The sequence below is a fragment of the Leuciscus leuciscus genome (genome assembly GCF_965113295.1).
Source record: "Leuciscus leuciscus genome assembly, chromosome: 4".
NCBI lineage: Eukaryota > Metazoa > Chordata > Actinopteri > Cypriniformes > Leuciscidae > Leuciscus > Leuciscus leuciscus.
The window spans coordinates 55,198,328-55,216,130 of NC_138728.1; the positions used below are offsets into that span (position 1 = coordinate 55,198,328).

The 17,803-nt window shown below is 41.0% G+C and overlaps 1 protein-coding gene and 2 long non-coding RNA genes across 4 annotated transcripts in view; all 3 read right to left on the reverse strand.

Moving 5' to 3' along the window:
* The window catches only part of LOC309497147, a 147,312-nt gene extending 133,417 nt beyond the window's left edge, over nt 1–13,895 (reverse strand). Inside the window, exon 1 of the long non-coding RNA XR_014205424.1 lies at nt 13,250–13,895. This is a non-coding gene — a long non-coding RNA (uncharacterized lncRNA). The remainder of the gene's footprint in view (nt 1–13,249) is intronic.
* LOC309497139 overlaps nt 1–17,803 on the reverse strand; it is a 549,185-nt gene that overhangs the window by 501,078 nt on the left and 30,304 nt on the right. The gene's annotated exons all lie outside the window — the stretch shown is intronic.
* Nucleotides 7,169–8,633, reverse strand: LOC309495987 (patched domain-containing protein 3-like). The gene has a single exon (XM_082165904.1). The coding sequence runs from the start codon at nt 8,442–8,444 to the stop codon at nt 7,617–7,619; it is 828 nt and encodes a 275-aa protein (XP_082022030.1). The 5' UTR covers nt 8,445–8,633; the 3' UTR covers nt 7,169–7,616.

Below are 17,803 nucleotides of genomic sequence, written 5' to 3' on the forward strand. Positions count from 1 at the left end.
GGCCGAGGCGCAGAGTGGCGTAGCAAGCCGACACAACCTATTCCCTCGCACCACTGGCCGTAGCGAGTACTCGGGAGGAAACAGGTTCCGCACGTAGGCTATAGAATCTAGCGAACGTGTTCGGTGTCGCCCAGCCCGCAGCTCTACAGATGTCTGTCAGCGAGGCGCCTTGAGCCAAAGCCCAGGAAGCGGCAACACCTCTAGTAGAGTGAGCACGCAACCTGGGAGGACAAGGCTCCCTTAAGGAATCTGATGATCAGGTCGTGCTTCCCCAAAGACTTACCTTCTACTGCATTGTGATGCGTGGCTATTGCAGCGACATACACTTTGAGGGTGGAGGGAGACAGCCTTCGCTCCAACCCATCTTGCAGGAAGGAAAGCACGACTCTGATCGGGCAAGTTCGGGGGTCCTCCTGACGGGAGGAACACCAATCGACAAACAGGTTCCACTTCAACGCATAGAGGTGCCTCGTAGAGGGGGCTCTAGCAGAAGTGATGGTGTCCACCACTGCCTGTGGTAGACCACCTAGAACCTCCGTGTCCCGTCCAGGGACCAGACATGGAGTTTCCAGAGGTCTGGACGCAGGTGCCATAGAGTGCCCCGTCTCTGAGAAAGGAGGTCCATCCTCAGAGGAATCGGCCAAGGAGGGGCTGTCGTGAGGATCATGAGTTCCGCGAACCAAGTCCTGGTGGGCCAATACGGAACCACTAGAAGGACCTGCTCCTCGTCCTCCCTGACCTTGCACAGGGTCTGTGCAAGAAGGCTCACTGGGGGAAACGCATACTTGCACAGGTCCCGGGGCCAGCTGTGAGCCAGGGCGTCCGTGCCGAGGGTCCCCTCGGTCAGGGAGTAAAACCACTGGCAATGGATCGTGTCTGGAGAGGCAAACAGGTCTACCTGTGCGACTCCGAAGACACTCCAAATCAGCTGGACCGCCTGGGGATGGAGTCGCCATTCTCCTGGCAGGGGAGGCAGCCGTGAGAGCTCGTCTGCCACACGGTTGAGCTCCCCTGGAACATGAACGGCACGAAGCGACCTCAGATGCTTCTGACTCCATAGGAGGAGGTGGGAGGCGAGTCGCGACATACGACGGGAGCGTAGACCACCTTGATGGTTGATGTACGCAACAGTCGCAGTGCTGTCCGTACGGACCAGTATGTGCTTGTGTCTGAGAAACCCCTTGAGGCGACACAAGGCTAGGCGTACTGCTTGCAACTCTAGGCAATTGATGTGCCAATGCAGCTGGGGCCCCGTCCACAGACCCGAGACTGCATGCCCTTTGTACGTGGCCCCCCAACCCATGGCAGAGGCATCTGTGAAAACCACAGCATGCCTGGAAACCTGGACTAAGGGCACTCTGGCCCGAAGAAACGCAGGATCTGACCACGGGGAGAAGGTTTGGCGACAGTATGGGGTTACTTTGACCCGGAACGTGCCGCTCTGCCACGCCCACCTCGGGACTCGATCGTGAAGCCAGCGCTGAAGCGGTCTCATATGTAACAAGCCGAGCGGCGTTACTGCGGCTGCCATATGCCCCAGGAGCCTCTGAAATTGTTTCAGTGGAACCGCTGTCCTGCCTCGAAAGGACCTGAGGCAGGTAAGCACTGACTGGACGCGTTCCTCCGTGAGGCGCGCAGTCCGGGCGACCGAGTCCAGTTCCATACCGAGATAAGAGATCCTCTGCACGGGGCAGAGTTTGCTCTTGTCCCAGTTGACCTGAAGCCCCAACCGGCTGAGGTGCCGAAGCACCATGTCCCTGTGATCGCACAACACATCTCGCGAATGAGCTAGAATGAGGCAGTCGTCGAGATAGTTGAGAATGCGAACGCCTTGTTCTCTCATGGGAACGATGGCCGCCTCCGCGACTTTTGTGAAGACACGGGGCGACAGGGCCAGCCCGAAGGGTAGGACTTTGTACTGATACGCTCGACCCTCGAAAGCAAACCGTAGAAACGGTCTGTGTCGAGAAAGAATCGAGACGTGAAAGTACGCGACCTTCAGGTCGATCGCTGCAAACCAATCCTGGGGACGGATGCATTCGAAAATGCGCTTCTGCATGAGCATTTTGAACGGGAGTTTGTGCAGGGCCCGATTCAAAACTCGCAGGTCCAGGATTGGCCGTAACCCACCGCATTTCTTGGGTACAATGAAGTAGGGGCTGTAAAACCCGGACCTCATCTCGGCAGGAGGGACCGGCTCGATCGCGTCCTTCGCCAGCAGGACGTCGGTCTCTTTCCGCAAGTCAGGGGCATCCACTGACCGCACACGGGTGAAGTGGACACCCCTGAACTTGGGAGGCCGGCGTGCAAACTGAATTGCATAGCCGAACCGAATGGTGCGGATGAGCCATCGGGACGGACCTGGAAGCGCTAGCCAGGCTTTCAGATACCGTCCCAACCGACCCACCCGAACCACCGGCGTATCCGCGGAGGGGCAGCGAGGTGGAAGACGGAACCGGCTCTGGTGGCATTGTAGCGACCGAGAGCGGGGTCTGGGCGTGGAACTTGACACCAACCTGCTTCCACCGGGGGGCAGACGGCAGAGAAGGCCCGTGGGCATTCTGCTGCGGACTGCCCGGTGGTTAGGGTAGGGGGAGAGATGAGGAACGAGGCCCTGACTCCTCGTGTCCAGACTCTCCACCAACTCCTGTCTACACTACAACTGCCATTACACTACAACTTCAAAAGGACTTGCCAGAACTTGTCATTTGCAAGTGTAAGACTGACTGTAAGGCACCTTGCAAATGCTGCATGCAGAGGCTGCCTTGCATGTCTCTCTGTGGATGTCGTGGCTCATGTTCCCACAGTGGTGTAGACATCTAAATAGAAAATCATCTTAGTGATGTATTTACACTAAACTATTAGTCTTCATCACTAGAATATTGTAGGTATGGCATTGCCTACTTATAAACTGTGAACATAGTTATGGACTTGTTGTCTCACTAATCAGTTCCTTTGCACCCATAATACACATATTCAACACTTTAAGTTGTTATTTATTAAATTATTATTAAGTTGTGAATGGACTGTGTGTTTGGCATGCGTTTTTTTATAAAAAAATTGCATACTTCACCTCCAATTGTCATGGTAAGGACAACATTATTGTTTTTTAGTCTTGGAACCTATTTTATTGGACTCCTTGACCCCAAAAATGTACATGTTGATACCAAATTTGTCATTATAGCTATAACAGAAGCAAAGATATGGGCCTCTCAAGTATGGTCGGCGGCCATTTTTAAAAAACGTGCGTATATAAGATACAAAATGTGATCTCACTTGTGTCTTAGGATAAATTTATTTCTATGGCCCTAAGGTACTTCCATACCAAAGGGGACCTTTGCATCATGACTTGAAGTCAAAAGTCACTTAACCTCCCTAGCTACTCTGAAAAGCTGAAAACCCAGTTTTCAGCCAACGACCCGGCATCAGTCTGGAGAGGCCTGAGGAACATCACCAACTACAAATCACCATCCCCCCCATCTGTGGAGAATCAACAACTGGCTGACACTCTCAATGCATTCTATTGCAGGTTTGAGAAGCCCAGACTCACACCTCACACCCGCTCTGATGTGCACTTCACACATCCACCATCACCTCCTGCAACCCCTCTCCTCCCCCCTTCTGCCATCCAACCTGAGCTTAAGGTCTGTGTGGAGGACGTGAGCCGAGTCTTCAAAAAACAGAAGACTAGGAAAGCTTCAGGCCCAGACGGCATCTCATCTGCTTGTCTAAAAGCCTGCGCTGACCAACTGGCCCCAGTCTTCACGCAGATCTTCAACAGATCATTGGAGCAGTGTGAAGTTCCCTGCTGCTTCAAACGCTCCACTATCATTCCGGTTCCCAAAAAACCTAAAATCACTGGACTTAATGACTACAGACCTGTCGCTCTCACATCTGTGGTCATGAAGTCGTTTGAAAGACTGGTGTTGGCCTATCTGAAGGACATCACTGGACCCCTGCTGGATCCCTTTCAGTTTGCTTACAGAGCAAACAGGTCTGTGGATGATGCAGTCAACATGGGACTGCACTATATCCTGCAACATCTTGACAGACCTGGGACTTATGCACGGATCTTATTTGTGGACTTCAGTTCGGCCTTCAATACCATCATCCCTGATCTTCTCACAGCCAAACTGACTCAGCTCTCCATGCCATCCTCAATCTGTCAGTGGATCTCCAGCTTCCTGACGGACCGGCAGCAGCGAGTGAGACTGGGGAAGCTCACATCCAGGACCCTCACCATCAGCACTGGCGCCCCCCAAGGGTGCGTTCTCTCCCCACTGCTCTTCTCCCTGTACACTAATGACTGCACTTCTAAAGACCCCTCTGTCAAGCTCCTGAAATTTGCAGACGACACCACCGTCATCGGTCTCATCCAAAATGGTGACGAGTCTGCTTACAGACTGGGGGTTGAACAGCTGGCTGTCTGGTGCAGCTATAACAACCTTGAGCTGAACACGCTCAAAACAGTGGAGATGATTGTGGACTTCAGGAGAAAATCCCCAGCACTCCCCCCTCTCACCATCATGAACAGCACTGTGGAAGCAGTGGAGTCATTCAGGTTCCTGGGCTCTACCATCTCTCAGGACCTGAAGTGGGCAAATCACATTGACTCCATTGTGAAAAAGGCCCAGCAGAGACTGTACTTCCTTCGCCAGCTGAAGAAGTTCAATCTGCCACAGGAGCTGCTGATCCAGTTCTACTCAGCCGTCATTGAGTCTGTTTTAAGCACTTCCATCACTGTCTGGTTTGGTTCAGCTACCAAATCGGACATCAGGAGACTACAACGGACAGTCCGGACTGCAGAGAGGATTATTGGTGCCCCCTTGCCAACCCTCCAGGACCTGTACTCTTCCAGAGTGAGGAAGAGAGCAGGTAAAATCATCACAGACTGCACTCACCCTGGACACCCCCTGTTTGAACTGTTACCGTCAGGACGGCGACACAGATCACTGGCCACAAGAACATCCAGGCACAGGAACAGTTTCTTTCCACAGGCCATTTCCCTTCTGAACACTTAACATGCCCCCCAATGCATATGCCTGTAAGTGCAATACTCCCACTGTCTAGTGCAATATTCTCTAAGTCAGGTGATATTTATATTTATATTATTCATACTACTCAAAATACTGTAAATATGTTCATAATCTGTAACATGCACTAGACTCCCACTGTCTAGTGTAATATTCTCTAACTCAGGTGATATTTATATTTATATTATAATTCATACTACTCAACATACTGTAAATATGTTCATAATCTGTAAATGTTTATTCAGACTAAACCCAACTATTTTTTTTTATTTATTTTTTATATTTTATTCTTAGAATTTGTATTACTATGTTTCTTGTTGTATTTGTATTTGTATATGTGCACTGGAAGCTTCAGTACCAAGAAAAATTCCTTGTGGGTGCAAGCACACTTGGCAATAAAGCTCTTTCTGATTCTGATCTCAACATTTTTCATATATGCTGGGTAAGATTAATGGTATAAGTTATCATCATCTCATACATATATTTTGTAACTATTTTAAGTGTAACCATAACTATATTTTGTCATTAAACCTTTTCAATTACAACTAATGTGCTAACTAGTTTTGATTTGGTATTGACTTTGAAGTGCTACATATTGCAATACAATATCGTCACTCTCTATAGCAACGCTCTCCCACACATATTAAGCTATTGTAACTGCACTTATTTCCGTCGTTGGTATAAGTGGCAGTGGGTGGTATAGACAAGAAATGTGCAGTTTTCTACCATCTTACTAATAACGTTTCTTTAGTCATTCGGCAGTTCTTGCAGCTTGAACCACTGCAGGAATCCACCCTTACCAAAGGTTTCACTTTTATGCAGACGACACTGTCATCTATTGTTCTGCTCCTACTCTGGGTGATTTACAATCAGCATTTGATATTATCCGAGCAAGGTTTTTTATTTTAAAGCTGGTTTTAAATGTTGAGAAAACAAAATGTATTTGGTTCTCTAATTCTAGAAAATCTTTAGATAGTTCTATTGCTCTTCGAACTTTGCAAGGGAAACTGATTACATTAGTGTCAGAGTAAAAATACGTAGGCATCATAATTGATGACACCTTACATTTTAATTCACACATTAATTACTTGAAACAAAAATTAAAGAAGAAGCTAGGATTTTATTTTAGAAATAACTCTTGCTTTTCATTTAATGCAAGGAAGAAGCTTGTGTCTGCGACTTTCTTACAGATTCTTGACTATGGGGATGTAGAGTATCAGCATGCTCCTTATCTTCTTGCCTCCCTGGATGCTGTGTTGTCTTAAGATTTATTACGGATTGTAAATTTGTAAAATCTACACATCAGTGTGCATTATATAATAGAGTTGCTTTGGTCTTCTCTTGCTGTTCGAAGGAAAATGCATTGGTACTTATTGATATACAAAGCACGTTCACAGTCCTATTACAATCTCCATGTACCTCAAGCTAGAACTAATCTAGGTAAAACAGCTTTTAATTATGTTGCACCTTCAGAATGGATCTCTCCAAATGAAATTGAGGCTAAATCATTTGGTGTCTTTCAGCAATTTTAAAACACTTATGCATGCACTAGAAAAAGATTTAGTGATTTGCAAATGCTTCTAAGATTGTACTTTTAATGATATCTTATTGTGTGTTGTATTGTTATTTTATTGTTATTGTTATATGTGTATTTGTATAACTGGGCCTCCTATCTTGGCCAGGACACTTCCTAATTTTTAACTGAGCTTCAAATGAAGACACAGAATGGATGGATTACTCTTTAACTTACTGTTTACTTTAATTTAAATGACTGTTTACACACTAACGCTTGGTGATGTCACCTCCAGATTCTTCAGGCAGAACAGATATGATTTACATTAGAGCAGATTTACATTCTTCATCTGCATTCCACGATCAGGAACAAGGAAATGTTGAGCAGGAAATATTCTATATATCTATCAAGGTATCCAGGAGAGAACATAAGTGGCAGATGGGGTTTATGCATTCATGCATATACTGTATCATAAATTACTCACTCATTCACTTCAGTGGCAATTATTCTGAGATCAAGATCTTTTAATGCCAAACATACAATTTCCAATGTTCAGTAATGTGGTCTAATCAATGTACTTGAATGTAACTGGATTACAAAAGCAAAGGATAAAGGATAAAAATGTAAGAGTAAACTTGATTAAAACATAAATACACAAAAACATGTAAGATGCAGTGTATACATTAGAACAGAACAGAGCGATTGCTATTACTTGCATGGTCAAATAAAAGTGCCATTCAGAGCTAAGCTCAAACAAAGAAAAAAGTCCATCCATCCATTTTGTAAACCAGTTGTCCAATGCAAGGTCACTGTGCCTATCGCAGTTTCTCAGGCCGTAAACTGGGAAAAACACAGGACATATGGCCAGTCCATCACAGGGTAAACACACACACAGACATTTTAGTCTCCAATTCAACCTGTGCCTTTAGATTGTGGGGGAACTGGAGCACAAAAATATATTCAGAAATGACCTTGATTAATAAATTCTACAGGTGAGATTTTTCAGAAAACAAAGCTCAGTAATAGTCAGGATCAGCAGGCCATTCATTCTGAATCACAACGGCTTTTACTCACTGCTCGCTTGTGTCTGTAGGCTCTGGAAGATTTTCTTTGTTTCTTTCATGACTGTTACTACAAGCGCTGAGGAAGGTCAGGAACACCGGTATGAATATGATGCCATGGACGGCCCCAAACAGAATGACTAAGAACATGATTTTGAAGAAGGTCCTGAAGATGTAGCTTTCAGCAGCAGCGAGCACCACCACACCAGCGACCGTGGACATGGCACCCTGAATGATCGGATAGCCCAGTTTAGTGACGGCATCCATGGCTTTCTCATTCGCTGAGGACTTTTCACTTGACACATAAGCATAGGATATGTGAGCAGAGAAGTCGACAGAAAACCCGATACAGATAACAAGATTAATCATAGACACAGAGTCTAAACTAACATCCCATAATGCCATGAAACCGGCCACTCCCACAATGACAGATGCGATGGCAGATGTCACCCAGAGAGAGCAAAGAGGGTTTGGGATCAACAGGAGTGAAATGACTAACATTACACATGTAGCAACTGCTAAGTTTTGGATTGTATTAGTGATGATGACGGCATATTGGTCGAAATAGATGAATGCAGGGTGGTATACTATCAGACCAACGGGTGTCTGCAACTTCCCACATTTTTCGGCGGTTTCTCTAAATGCATCCAGCATGTTTTTCTCCTCGATCGCTGTGCGGATGTTCACAGTCTGAATGAACATGCGTGACGCATGGATTTGATTGTTACTGAAATTAACATCTTGACTAAAACCAGACAGATTAAGAAATGCAGTTAAATGGCTTTTGAACTGTGTTTCATTGTCTAAATTGAGACCTGCACTCAGTCCAAACTGCATGTACACACTCAGCCAAGAAATCGGTGAAATGCCTGAATCTGCCACTGTCAGATTTTGGAAATTTTCCAAACACAAGTCAAGACTTTTGCGTTCCAGTACTGAAAGTCTTCATCCTTTATAACTAACATGACATTGGGACCAAAGGCAGAGAAGAATTTATCTTCTTTGTCATAGTAACTACCAACATATGAGCCGTCTGCTGCTAAATGTTTCAGATCTAGCCCTTCCTGCATTTGGAAGCATCCATAGATACTGACTGCCAAATACCCAGCATAGATCAGACACACGAGCGCCTTAACCCACACTCTTGTTAAGAAAGGGCCATAATAGTTTTTAAAGAATGAATCTATTGGCATTTCAAATTCTTTATGTGTGTTTTTATCATACGCCCCACCAACACAACAACCTCCATCATCACCAGTGGCTTCTGGGACTTTCCCAACTAAAATCTCGCTCGCTCGCTCGATTGCTCCTGTCTGCCTCGCTGTCTGCTGTGGTGCTGTAAGCTCCGTATTAGCCTCGTATTAGCCTCGTATTTCCTTGTTTTGAACCATCATTTACTACAATTTCTAGTTGTTTATATTACTACTAAATACAGCTTACCCAACATCGCTGGCTTCCGTTACTACTAACACAACACGCTGGTAATTCACTAGCCTGTTAGCGCCACCCGTGCGCTCAGCTATTTTTATTTATTTATTTTCTCTCGCGCGCTCGCGCCTTTGAGTTCATAAAAGCTCAGGTGAGTAAGAATCACTCAACAAACACGGTGAGTAATGTCTTGTCCTGTTATTATCATGCGTCGCGTCTGAATGCGTTGTTGTTTTTGGAGCTCTATCGATTTGATTTATAATTCTTGATTTTTCTCTTTAAACTCGCTTACAACGAAGATTTTCTACTTTTCCTCACTGAGAAGCACTACTGCTCAAACCTCATAGTTACAACGCGGACTGTTGAGCAGACGCGTCTCAAGCCTATTAGTGATCCAACGCTGCATACTCTTAAAGGTTACGTCCGTGGATCACGGCTGAACGCGTCTTCTCCACACTCACTTACAAACAAACAAACTTATAATATAAATTAGTATTAATATTGATAGCATCACTGGTAGCTTCGTTGCTAACTCACTGTCCATCTGTTAAAATGGCGAATATATCAGATGTAAGTAGTCTACCGTTTGGTGCAGGTGAGGACACATTTGAGCTGCACGCACTGCAGTCTGAGCTTGAAGCTGTTGAGAAACAGATCCACAACCTTTTATTGAGACAGGCCGAGCTGAGAGACCGGTGTTTGGCTCTTGAAACATCACGTGCCGATGCACACAAATCAGTGTTTAACGTTACTAACCCGCTGACTCCGACCGCGTCTACTCCGTGCGTTCCTCAGCATCGGTCGAAATCAGCCATGGTCTCGTTCACTCTGGCTCCAACACGCCACCACGAAGCCTGGGTGGTTCCGCAGCGGAAGACGCGAGTCAGGTTTAGACCAAGACTTTCTCCGACCCTCCCGGTTTTCGAGTTATCCACACAAAACCGCTTCTCCCCTCTACGCGAAACAGAACACGATGCTGTGATCATCGGCGATTCCATCGTTCGGCACGTACACGCTACGTTAGGTAAAAGTAAGGTGCAAAGTCACTGCTTTCCTGGTGCTCGTGTTTCTGAAATCGCTGCTCACGTTCCCGAGATCCTGAACAGTGACGAGCGCGTCGGAACTGTGGTCCTGCACGCGGGAGTGAACGACATCAGGCTGCGCCAGACGGAGATTCTGAAGAAAGACTTCAGGAATCTATTCGATACGGTACGCAGCACATCGCCTGAAACAACGATCATTGTGTCAGGACCGCTTCCCACGTACCGACTAGGGCATGAAAAGTTCAGCAGATTATTTGCGCTAAATGAATGGTTAATGTCATGGTGCAATGAGCAGAAACTGCTCTTTGTAAATAATTGGAATCTGTTTTGGGAGCGTCCTAGGCTTTTCCGTGCTGATGGCTTACACCCAAGCAGATTCGGAGCGGCTCTTCTGTCAGATCTCCAAAATGTTAAATACCCTTTGACTAGTAACCAAAAGTCCAAATCATAGTCTCTGCTGCACCAATTCAACTGATATAAATACTAGTGTAGAACATTGCATAGAAACCGTGTCTATTCCTCGTTTAGTGAGATCAAATAATAAATCTAATGCAGGATCTAGGAAAAATCTAATTGTTATTAAAACAGAAAATGTTGCTATTAGTAAACAAAAACTATTTCTAAAGCTAGGTCTTCTAAACATTAGATCACTCACACCTAAGGCAGTTATTGTAAATGAAATAGTCACAGATAATAGCTTCGATGTACTTTGCCTTACTGAAACCTGGCTTAAACCAAATGATTATTTCGGTATTAATGAGTCTACTCCTCCTGGATACTGTTATAAGCATGAGCCCCGTCTGATTGGTCGTGGCGGAGGTGTTGCAACCATTTATAGAGATATTCTAAATGTTACTCAGAAAACGGGTTATAAGTTTATTTCATTTGAAGTACTTGTACTAAATGTTACGCTCTTAGATGTTAGAAAAACATCACTATTATCTCTAGCCTTGGCTACCGTATATAGACCGCCAGGGCCTTACGCTGATTTCCTAAAAGAGTTTGCAGATTTTCTCTCAGACCTATGAGTCAATGTCGATAAAGCATTAATTGTTGGAGATTTTAACATACACGTAGATAATCCAAATGATGCGTTAGGAGCTGCGTTTACAGATTTATTAAATTCATTTGGGGTCAAGCAAAACGTCATCGGACCAACACATCGTCTTAATCATACACTCGATTTAATTATATCACATGGAACCGATCCAACCGATATAGATATCATTCCACAAAGTGATGAAGTCACTGATCACTACATGGTAACTTGCATATTACGTACTGCTGTAATATGTCATGCAGCGCCGCGTTATCGACCAGGCAGAACAATCCTTCCATCCACCATAGATAATTTCTCAAATTGCTTATCTAATTTGTCTCAGCTGCTGCCTGAACCCAAACAAACAGATGAACTAGAAGAACTAACTAGCACTATGAGCACCATTCTCTCTAGAACATTGGATGTGGTTGCACCTATTAAATTAAAAAAGGTCAGAGAGAAAAATAAAGCACCATGGTATAACAATACTACGCATGTTTTAAAGAGAGAAACCCGTATTTTAGAGCGTAAATGGAAACAAACTAATTTAGAGGTCTTTAGAATCGCGTGGAAAGACAGTATGTCACGTTATAAAAAGGCCCTAAAAGCGGCCAGGGCTGAGCACCTCCGCAAACTAATAGAAAACAACCAAAATAATCCAAGGTTTTTATTTAACACCGTGGCTAAACTAACAAATAAACAGACGTCACCCGAACAAAATATCCCGTTACAGTTCAGTAGTAATGATTTCATGAACTTCTTCACTGAGAAAATAGAAAGCATCAGAACCACAATTGTAAACGTTCAATCTTCAATCGCGCCTTATAATTCAGCTTCAATTATCACCCCGCAAGAACAATTACAGTGCTTTACAACTATAGAACAAAAAGAGTTAAATAAACTTATCACTTCATCTAAAACAACAACATGTTTATTAGATCCTATACCAACTAAACTACTGAAAGAAGTGTTACCTGTAGTGGAAGAGCCTCTCCTCAATATTATTAACTCGTCTTTATCTCTAGGTCATGTTCCAAGAACATTTAAACTGGCAGTTATAAAACCTCTCATTAAGAAACCACAATTAGATCATTATAATCTAGCAAATTATAGACCCATTTCAAATCTTCCATTTATGTCTAAAATATTAGAAAAAGTGGTGTCCGCTCAACTGGGCTCTTTCTTGCAACAAAATGATATCTATGAAAAGTTTCAGTCTGGATTCAGACCGCATCATAGCACTGAAACTGCGCTCGTTAAAATCACAAATGATTTACTTTTAGCTTCTGACCAAGGCTGTATCTCAATACTAGTTTTACTTGATCTTAGTGCTGCGTTCGATACTATAGATCACACAATACTCTTAGATCGACTACAAAATTATACTGGTGTTCAAGGACAAGCATTAAGCTGGTTCAAATCATACCTATCTGACCGCTACCATTTTGTCTATTTAAATGGAGAAAAATCGATCATAACTCCAGTAAACTATGGAGTGCCGCAGGGATCTGTGTTAGGCCCTCTGTTATTTTCAATATATATGATGCCACTTGGAAATATTATAAGAAAACATGGAATTAGTTTCCATTGTTATGCTGATGACACTCAAATATATATTTCATCAAGGCCGGATGAAAACGCTAAATTTTCCAAATTGACAGAGTGTGTTAAAGATATAAAAGATTGGATGACGCGTAATTTTCTTTTATTAAATCCAGACAAGACAGAGGTAATACTTATCGGTTCAAAAAACCGCCCACAAAACCTCGCACAATACAACTTTAACATCATAGGATGTCCTGTTACTTTATCCGCTACAGTAAAAGACCTGGGTGTTCTACTCGATTGCAACCTGTCTTTTGAAAATCATATTTCATATGTTACAAAAACAGCCTTTTTCCACCTTAGAAACATTGCTAAGCTACGTAATATGCTATCAGTTTCTGATGCAGAAAAGTTAGTTCATGCATTCATGACCTCGAGACTGGATTACTGTAATGCCTTATTAGCTGGTTGTCCTGCATCCTCAATAAACAAGCTACAGTTAGTCCAAAATGCCGCCGCTAGAGTTCTTACGAGATCAAGAAAATATGATCATATAACACCGATTTTATCATCACTGCATTGGTTACCTATAAAGTTCCGTATTAATTACAAGGTATTGCTACTGACTTATAAAGCCCTAAACGGCTTAGCTCCAGTTTATTTAACGGATCTTCTATCGCCCTATAATCCATCGCGCTCTTTAAGATCACTAAATTCAAGGCTTTTGGTCATACCTAGGATATTCAGAACCACCAAAGGAGGGAGAGCATTTTCACATTTGGCTCCAAAACTCTGGAATAGTCTTCCTGATACTGTTCGTTGCTCAGACTCGCTCTCCCAGTTTAAAACTAGATTAAAGTCGCATCTCTTCAGCCAGGCATTCATATAATCCCACAGTTCAAACTACAATCCGGCCTCTAGCTCATAAATGCCAGAGGAGAACTGGCCCCCGACTGAGCCTGGGTTCTCCCAAGGTTTTTTTTCTCCATTAGGTCACCTGATGGAGTTTTAGGACACCATTAGGTCACTTGATGGAGTTTTTCGGTTCCTTGCCACTGTTGCCTTTGGCTTGCTCAGTTGGGGATATTTTGGGGATATTTAATTTAATTTGATCAATCAATAAATTCCTCTTGAAACAAACTTTGTTGTATTATTTAAATTTAATACTGTGAAGCTGCTTTGATACAATCTGTATTGTGAAAAGCGCTATACAAATAAACTTGACTTGACTTGTTTGATGAAACTCGCATTTTTCAGCTTTGGAGTAGAGTTGGTATTGAATCAGACGTTCCAAGACCAACCTGACCTGTTGGATGTGCTCCTCCATAGAGTTTGAGTAAATTAGGATGTCATCGATGTATACAATCACCCATTTATCCAGCATGTCCCGAAAGATGTCGTTCATGAAAGACTGGAACACTGAAGGACTGTTTGACAGACCGAATGGCATGACCAAGTACTCGTTACCGTCAAATTGAATGAGAGGCATGATGGGAAATTGAGTTCATGAGGGTGTTTAATATTCCGGAGACGGATCCCTCAGGTGGTGGAGAGGAGGCGGTACGGGAGCCTGCTCCGTTACAGCTATAACCTGAGGGGATGTGGTAACTTTAAAGTCCAGGCGGTGAGAACCACCAGGAAAAGCTTGTGTGTGTCTGTGTGTGGTGTCAAACTTTGGAATGGTTTGGGGATACAGCTCAAGCAATGCCCAAATATTCACCAATTAAAATTAAAATTCAAAGAAATGGTGTTGACAAAATATAAGGCTGAGTGAGGGATCTGGGTGTTCTTGTGTTTGTGATTAGGGGGTGCTGGTTATTGTAAAATAACGGAAGTATTGATGATTATAAACGGTTCTTATTATTTATCTTGATATTGTAAATGGTGACATAATTACAATAGAGCGGGATATGTATACATAGCTGAGTAAATAATGATATTGATTATTATTATTTATTATTGATATTACTGTTGTTATTGTAAAACTGTGATAAAACAATATGCTAGGATATGGTTATATTTTATATATGATGTGATTATTATAAATATCGGGACATATTTGAATGTTTACGATAATGAGGATTATCATATAGCATAATTGTGATTATTGATAATTGAGACAGCATAATGTAACTGTAAGGAACTATAATATCAAATAAATATTATCAAAACAAATACATTTTTATTAATTTATCTGTTAATGGCAGCGGCTATATGGGGTAATATATGGGAAGGAATTGGGGGTGGGAGCATATATATATATATATATATATATATTTAGATTAACATAATGCACAGAAATGATTAAATACACAATCACACTGTAAAAATGATTTGTTTGTTAAACTTAAAGTAGCCTAACCTGGTTGCCTTAAATTTTTGAGTTCATTTAAACTAAAAAATTGAGCTGATACAAGGAAAGAGATTAGTGTATTAAACAGAAATTCAAAATATTGTTATCTGAACAACATGTGTGAACTTAAGCTAATTTAATTAAAGATGTGTGAAAAGTTGTGATAATTATTATTATTATTTTACAGTGCAGCGACAGATAGCACTCGGACAATGCACTGATTTAAACTGCTTATCAGAGTGAATGACATAGAAACATCATTTAGTTATCTTGTTGAACTAAATAATGACCCAGCAGCTGATTGTGACATTTATAGCCTTAGATGAAAGGGATTTCTTTGATGTAAATCTTTTTTTTTTTTTTTACTAGGTGCTGGTAAATTTTAAAGCTTTTGGGAAACAATAACTTAATCGTGCACTTTGATCTTTAAAACTTTGCCGACTTTTTACATTCACGAACAGCTCTATTCATGAAAGGTAATATTCAAAAAGGTGTAATAGGAGCACTTTAAAAGTCATCAAACGTAGTAATTTATGCAACGAGTAATATAGAATATGGCTTTAATTTTTTGTAACATATTGATATAGAAACAAAAATAATTTCAGACACAATTACTTTTTTGTGAAGTAAACTAAAATGAACGTGAAGGATTTTAGCACAATAGAAGGCAACATAAATAATGAGGGAATAGACCATTCAAAGCTTTGATAATTATCAGAAATGTAATACAAAAACTGACAGGTAGCCAATGTAGAGACAATAGTATTGGTCTGATATGATCATATTTCTTAGTTTTAGTAATCAATCTAGCTGCTGCATTTTGAAGCTTATTGAGACTGCAGGACATCCATCTAATAACACATCACACCAATCTAATGTCATGAATTTATGAATAAGTTTTTCAGTATCAGAGACCGACAGCATGTCAAGTCACCTTTATTTCTATAATGCTTTATAATGAACAGATTGTTTCAAAGTAGCTTCACAGTAATGAACAGGAAAATAATAATCAATGATGCAAATTCATATTCAGTACAATACAGACAATAGTGTCATTATTCAGCTCAAGTCAGTGTTGCTTCAGGTTAATCACAGTGTTAATGTTGTAAAATCCATCAATTATGACAAAAAAATGGTTCAGCGATAAGCATCTCTACAGAAGACAAAAGTGTCATCATCAAGAAACCCAAACTCCAAACAGGCTCAGTTGTATCAGTTCTCCTCTGGCTGTAAATATGTCTTAGTTTATCTACATTTCTATGGAAACATTGGAAATATGATTGTCAAAGTACAGATTGATATCAAACGTAACACCCAATTTCTAATGTTCTTCTGAGTTTTTAGATCCAGTAACTAATGCGTCTGTTTGCGTCAGGATTGAGAAGAAAAATACAAACTATTCAGTCTTTGATATCACTTATACATTCTGCTAACTTGGCAAATTCAAAGCTGAATTTAATTGGGTTATATCTAAATATCAAACATGATAAAAAGTCGAGTCAACTATCTATTCCAGTGTAAATGACAGCATCTTACATAAGAGACAGTCAAAGGATTATTCTTAAGAAACTGTTTTATCTTGTGAAAAGGTTGAACAACAGATAATGATTTTCTGCTAAATGAAATGTTGTACTAGTCAATCATTAGCTAACTGTTATGTTTACTCCTCCTTTAACTACAGTAAATAAATATTGGGCAGATTCAGCCTCATGGAAGCATTTTCAGCAAGAGAAGGTTCAACATGAATATCCAGGTAAGTACTTTTTTTATTTTTTTTTTTTTTTTTTTTTTTTTTCTCGTTCTCTGAGCCAAATTGAAAAACAATTTAACAAAAGAAAATTATAGACAGCTTCAGCATATCAATATATATATATATATATATATATATATATATATATATATATATATATGATTAAAACAATGAATATAAACTTTAAATGTTCATATACAGTGAATATATATATATATATATATATATATATATATATATATATTCTATTTCTATTATATAATTATATAATAGAAATAGATATTTTATATTTTAACCTTATCTTTTAACCATTATTTATTCAATAGCCAAAGCTCAAATATTTTATCATATTTTCAGATTGTCTCTACATTATACAGGATTTTTTTTTTTTCTGGTTGACTAGTAATAATTGTCCATTCTGTGTCAACTCAACCAGAGGTCCCTGGCTAAAAATGATTTTATTTATTTTTTCCTTTATTTAATTTTTTTCTGCTGAAAGAAAAGCATAAACGGAGAAGATATTAAATGCCATGGATGAATATTTAGTTATCTGCCTCAGTGTTTGTTTTTGCTGTCTATAGATTGAAAAATCAAATGTATTTTGCACACACGCCATTTGAATCATAATTAGATTAGATTAGATTAGATTCAACTTTATTGTCATTACACAAGTACAGGTACAAGGCAACGAAATGCAGTTTAGGTCTAACCAGAAGTGCAATAGCAGCAAGTGCAGGATATACAGTGGTTCCATAAGTGCAGAACATGGATATGTACTGAATAAATATAGAGTTGAATACTATTATAAACAAAAATGTACAGATAGATTTGTCCTATGAATATAATATACAGATAACTATTACTGTGAACAGAATTTACAGCTAGATATGTACTGAATATAATATACAGATGGCTATTACTATAAACAGAATTTTTACAGATAGATATGTACTGAATATATATACAGATGGGTGTTACTATAAACAGAATGTGAGCATAATATACAGATGGCTATTACTATAAACAGAATTTTACAGA